The sequence below is a fragment of the Vombatus ursinus genome, unplaced genomic scaffold (genome assembly GCF_900497805.2).
Source record: "Vombatus ursinus unplaced genomic scaffold, bare-nosed wombat genome assembly UNPS02014847.1, whole genome shotgun sequence".
NCBI classification, from domain to species: domain Eukaryota; kingdom Metazoa; phylum Chordata; class Mammalia; order Diprotodontia; family Vombatidae; genus Vombatus; species Vombatus ursinus.
In genome coordinates this window covers 3283730-3289729 of record NW_020954625.1, presented here as the reverse complement: position 1 = coordinate 3289729, position 6000 = coordinate 3283730, and the positions used below count along the sequence as shown (strand labels likewise).

Genomic DNA, 6000 nt, shown 5'->3' with positions numbered 1-6000 from the left:
TCTCTCTCTCTCTCTCTCTCTCTCTCTCTCTCTCTCTCTCTCTCTCTTCCTCTCTCTCTTTCCAACCCCTAGGCCTTAGAGAATTTTGAGAGTGCCCTGATGTGGTGGAAAGAACGCTGGATTAGGAATCAGAGACTCTGGGTTGTAATCCCGGCTCTGACACTGATTTTAGAAACAAGTCCCTTCTCCCTAAATCTTAGTTTCCCTGTCTATAAAAATCGGCGACTTGGGCTAGATAATCCTTAATTGGGGTCTCTTCCAGCTGGGAATCCTCCAATCTCGGGATCCAATCCCTCCGACATTTCTCGCCGCCCGGGGTGGGGGCTGGGTGGAGTGTCCAAGATATCTCGCCAGCACCCACGCTCCGAGAAGTATACCTGGGGGGGGCGGGGTGCTCCGTGAGCTTCTCCTCTCTCCCCACCCTCCTGTTGGCTTTGCAGCCGCGCCCCCCTCCCCCGGCCAGCCCCCTCCCTACACGTCCCTCCCTCTCCGTCCTTTCCTCCCTCCTGCTCTCCAGTAGAGCCCTCGCTGGCTGGCTGAGCCTCGGCAGAGCGCGGACAGCTGGAGCTCAAGCGAGCGGCAGCAGCCGCGGCAGCTGCGGGGTGGTAGGCTGCGGCTGCAGCCCGAGCCCGAGGCGGAGCCGGAGCCGGAGCCGGAGCCGGAGCCGAACCGGAGCCGAAGAGGCAGCCGGAGGCAGGGAGGAAGCCGCATCCGCAGTCGGAGCTCCGGCCTCTCCCCGAGGGCCCCTCCCGGGGCGCTCCGTCGGGCCGCGGGGGCCGGCTCCGGGCCGGGCAGGATGCGTCCCCGCTGCCCGCTGGCGGCCGCCCCAGCCCCGTTCGGGATCGGGATCGGTAAAGGCAGAGCGCGCGGCCTCGGGCGCGCCCAGCGGGAGCAGGAGCAGGAGCAGCGGCCAGCGCCCAAGCAGGAGCCCGAGCGGGGGCGACGTCGGCGGCTGCAGAAGCAGGGGCGGCCCCGCAGGGCTCGCTGAAGCCCGAGCCGCCGCCGCCGCCGCCGTGGGGCCCGGTGCCCCGTATCCGTGCTGAGTCCGAGCCCCCGGAGCCCCCGGAGCCCCGAGAGCCTTTGGAGCCGGAGCCTGCGGAGTCCCCGGAGCCCGAGCCCGAGCCCGAGCCAGAGAGCCAGGGCGCAGCTGAAGCGGCTGCCCGGCCTGGGCGCACGGGACCCGCGGGCCACCCCGGGGGCACGGCCCCGCGCCGGCTCCGCTTCGTGCTGGCCGCAGGCGGCCCCGCCGAGGGTGGACTCGCGGGAAGAGGCGGCGGCGGCGGCGGCGGCGGCGGAGGAGGAGGAGGAGGCGGCGAAGGAGGAGGAGGAGGAAGAGGAGGAGGAGGAGGGGGCTGGGGCTGGGGGGAGACATGCGATTGGTGACCGAGGCTGGCGGACGGACGGCGAGCAAGAGATGCAGGTGAGCAGTGGCCGGCCACGGGTTCCAGCCCAGCCGCGGGATGGAGGACGGGCGGGCGCCGAGAGAAGGAGTGAGCTAGCGAGAGGAAGAGGGAGGAGAGAGCGGGGAGCTCCTGAGGGGACGGCCCTCCTTGAGGGCAGCCCGCAAGCAAGGCAGGCGCTGCCCTGGGGGAACAGGGCACTCCCCTCCTCCCCACCACGGACCTTTGCCAAGGCCTGAAGCTGCCGTTCCCTTGACCCACCTACTCCCCCCGCCAAAAACCCCAGCCCGGGTTGGCAGCGCCCTCCTTCTGGACCCCCAGAGCTTGCTCGGCGAAGCTGGGCAGAGCAGGGCTGCGCCCCTTACGCCTTCCCCTTCTTCTGTTCCCCACAAGGTGGACTCCACTCCCATCCCTGACGGGTGGGGGGTGGGGGTCGGCTGGCTTCACTCCCTCTCTGGCCCGCTGCTGGGAGTTTGGAGCCGGTGGCACGGGAGAACGGGAGGGCACAATCCCCGCAAACTGGAGAGGGGACGGTGACTCGGTATAGGATGATGGAGGCATTGTCCCTGATGTGTTAGAGGCTGCTTTTGCTAAATGGGGTGGCGATTGGCAGTGCCTCCAAGCTTGCGAAGGACCTCTCAGCTGGGGGGGACTGGCCAGTAGGAAGTAGCTGGGGAACCGAAAGGAGCGATGGGCCCTGGGGCTCTCCTTGGAAAATCCAGTCCTGTCCTGCCCTCCTTTCCCCTCAATCCCCTCCCTCCCACACCCTCCAAAAATATATTTTTTAAAAAATCGCAGCTAGAGACTTGGAGCTGAGGAGCCGAACCGCTTCTCTCTCTCCCTTTTCGCCTTTTCTTTTCCAGCCCTAGCCCTAGCCCCTGAAATTGGGACTCTCCACTGTGCCATCTTCTGTGTCACTCGAATTTCTAATCTCCTGCCCATCTTCAGCCTACTCCCCTCTAAGGTACCTCCCTCCCCCGGAGAGGCTCCTCTTGTCTGCTCTGAAGTTGTTTCCCATCCCTCCCCCCATCATTAAGCCAACCTCCGCCTTCTTCCCTTCCTGCAGCTCTGGCCTCGGCCCTCACTGTACCCCTCGGTGAGCTGGTGATTTTTGAGGGCTGGCCACAGGCACAGAGCTACCCAGGGGGGATCGGGATACTTCCCTCCTCCCCACAAAGGTTTCCCGAGCCAGCAGCCGCCACTCCACCCACCCACCCATTCCGGAGGCAAAGCTCCCTTCCCTTCCCGGGTCCCTCTGCCTATCAGTTGGCCTGTGCTGAAAGCCAGTGGTGTGTACTAGGCACACAACCAAAAGCGGAATTAAACGAGGTCTCTGCCTTAATGTCCCTCTCTCTCCCTAGCCTAAAGGGCTGCCTCCTCCTCCAGCAGCATCCTCTTGGGAAGAGAAGACTGCCCTACCCAGGTATCTACTCCCTTCTACCCCTGGCTCCTTCCAAGCTCCTAGCTTCTGGACCCCAACCCCTACCTGCTCCAATCTAGAAGTTTGGGAGAGAACTAAGGGGTGGCCGGGAAGGGAAGAAGGAGGGAGAGAGGAAATGAGGCAGAGATGGAGGAAAGGCTGGATGAAGGCAGAGGCTAGGAAGAAAAAAGCCCTATAGGAGGACCCTTGGAGCTACCCTAGCCTCTGTGAGGAGGAGGGGAATTGCTCTCCCTGTAGCTTTTGTCCTTCTACTGATGACTTCTCCTTGTCCCAACATCTCTCTGCCCCAGTTTCCATCCTGGGGCAGAAAAGGTGGGGGTGAAACAGCTACCATACATTCTTCCCCTTATCCCCTTGGAGGCTGCTGTCTCTCTATTCCCTCATTTTTGCTGGCTCAGTTCCGCCTTCCCCCAATACACATCTTGCCTGAACGGGGCACTAGGGTTCCCCCTTTCTTCCATCATTCTACACCCCTAACAGGCATGATTGATTCTGGGGCCATTCAGGACAGACGTAGTGAGCATAACCCCCAACTTCAACAGTGGGGAAAATTAAGGGGTTAGGAGCAGGAGATCCAAGTCAGGACCAGAGTGAAGAAGCTGGCTTTCCCCACTCAGGGCGGTCCCAACCCTGGTCCCTGGGGGCTTGAAGGCTGCGGGATTCTTCTCATTGTTCTCCCCAGTCCCTCAGTCCACCGCTGGGGGAAGGAGGGAGCCTTCTCTGCCATGACCAGAATGTGCCTCTCCCTTGCCAGTCCCTCTTTCCCTACCCAGACCTTTTAATTTAGTCGGTCCTCTCTGTTAGAGGCAAAGAAAGAGATACCTTGAGCTTTGGGGTGCCTTGGGTTCCCTGAATTCCCCCTTTCCATCTCCCAGAAGCCAGAATGAGGCTGTGAGGGGCTGAGCTCAAACTTCTTGAACCTAAATGAGAGGTAGGAAAGGAAGGAGGTGTTCCTAAGGCCATTCCAGTCCTAGCCACAACCACAACCTCCCTGCTACTGGGAGACAGGAAATATTTCCAGCAAGCTCCTTGTCCTGAGCACCACCACCACCCCCTGAGCTGCATAATTTTTCCCATTCCTCAGGCCCCATCCAGAGCAATTAATTCTGCCTGTAGCCACAGCTCACTAGGGCCCTGAGCCCACCCCTTTTCAACTCTGGTAACTCTTTGCCAGCCCCAACCCCTATCTCATCCCTGCATTTCCTAGGACCCCCACATCAGCCTTTCACCAATAGGAGTAGAGAAACCAGAGTGGTTCTGTCTACCTGGTTCTTAAGGGAACCTCATTAGGGCCAGAGTGGAATGGGGGCAGTGTTGAAGCTGCAGCTCCCCCCAGATTCCTCAAGGGCAGGGGATGGGGTGGGTAAGCTAGACTTTCCCTGGCTAGCTTTGTCCTTGCTGCCTGGTGAAAGGGGTGTGTGTGTGTGTGTGTGTGTGTGTGTGTTGGGGTGGGGTGGGGCATCAAAGAGCTGGATGAAGCCAAGCATTCAGAGATGTGTGTGTGTGCTCCTGACACCTGCCAAGGATGGTCGAGCAAGGGTCGGCAGACTGGCCCCTTCCTCTGACAATGCTAGGAGAGGCTGGACCCATATTCCTCGCTGGCAGATCCTCACTCTGCCAGCCAGGGGCAGAATTGTGGGATTCTTCTAAGCCAGTAAGAGTAAGGACATAAGGCAGTGATAGAGATTGTTCAGTCCTTGCCTGGGGAAGGAAGGAATTGCTTACAATGGCACACTGCTTGCTCCTCATGGGCAGGGCTTAGAGGGCTGAAGGAGCACATGCCACCACTTCCCAACAACCTCTCTCTCTCCACACACACGCACGCGCACACGCGCGTGCACACACACACACACACAGCAGTGGAGCTGAGCACAGACTGGGCACACCCCAGATTGGGGGTTGGGTATCCCCAGTACAGAGTACCTGGCTCACACTGAACTATGTCCAGGGACTGGGGAAGACAAAGTCACTTCTGGGCAAGGCCAGACTTTGGGACCTTTTTTAGGACTTGTTAGAGAAGGGGCAGTCTTCCAGGGGAGGGAACCTCACCTGTGTGAACTGAAGAAACTTAGAGTCTAAGCCTAGTGCTTGACCTCTGCCCAGGGAGAGCATCTCTCTGTCCTCCTCCTTAAGGACAGGATGAAGGGAAATAATGACAGACAGTAAAGGATGGGCTTCCTCCTGCTAGCCCTAACTCCTTCTTCTTTCTTTTCTTCTCTCTGACCTCAGGATGTCATCCCCAAATACAGCTCTTCTGAAAAGTGGCAATTCACTTTACCTTCCTACTGCTAGAGATTCCACAAACCTTTATACCCACACCTCCAAACACCCCCCTCTCTCCAATCCCTAGCACCTGTAGGCATGCTGGCTGCATCTAATCTACTACTGCCCTCTAGGGGCCTTCCTAGATAGTTAATGGTTCTGGCCACGGAAACAAGTCAGTGGGATGGCATCCTTTTCAGCAAAGAAATGGGATGTGGGATGGTTTGTGTGCTGTTTCTAATGGAGGGATTAAATGAAGGAAGTGACCTGGGAGGGCCTGTGTATTTTCAGCAGATAATCAAGGAAAAGAGAAGATCTGCTTTATTTCCATTGGAGAATTAAGGCAGTAGGGAGTGGCCTGGGTGTCTTCAGCAGAGAAATGAGAAAGTGGGATGGTGATCTCTGATGTTTCTATTGGAGTAATGAGGCAGTGAGAGGGTCTGTGTTTTTTCAGCAGAGAACTGGGGAAGCAAAATGGTCAGCATTTTCAGGAAGGAAATACTAACAATTATAATAATAAATATTTATATTTATACAGTACTTTAAAGTTTTCACAGTGCTTTCCCCACAACCATTGTTTTGTTTTGTTTTTTAAGTATCATTGTGGCCATTTTAGAGCTAAGGAAACTAAGGTTCAAAGGTAGGTGGGGAGTGATTTGCCTCTGTCATACAGCTAATAAGTTTTGGATACAGGATTCTTTTCATAGCCCTGGCAGAATCCAGTATTGAGATGCATTTCCATTCAGGAGTGAAGGGATAGGATGGTTTGTATTCTTTCCATTGGTGGGATGGACCATTCATCATTTTCGCCAACCTAAAACAGTGGGTTGTCCTTTGGAAAGAAAAGACCTCACTCAAAGTAAGGAGAAAAAAATAAAGTAGGGGGATGGGTTCACT

General features: G+C 57.4%; 1 protein-coding gene across 2 annotated transcripts in view; it reads left to right on the top strand.

Moving 5' to 3' along the window:
- Positions 1–1353: 1353 nt before the first annotated feature.
- Positions 1354–6000, top strand: part of LINGO1 (leucine rich repeat and Ig domain containing 1) — a 45986-nt gene continuing 41339 nt past the window's right edge. The window contains exon 1 of one of the 2 annotated variants that reach the window (XM_027840661.1): positions 1354–1420. In XM_027840661.1, coding sequence (XP_027696462.1) covers positions 1415–1420 — 6 coding nt within the window. In that variant the 5' untranslated portion in view covers positions 1354–1414. Of the gene's footprint in view, positions 1421–2761; positions 2824–6000 lie in introns of those variants that run through there. The other variant, XM_027840662.1, reaches the window with a different exon arrangement.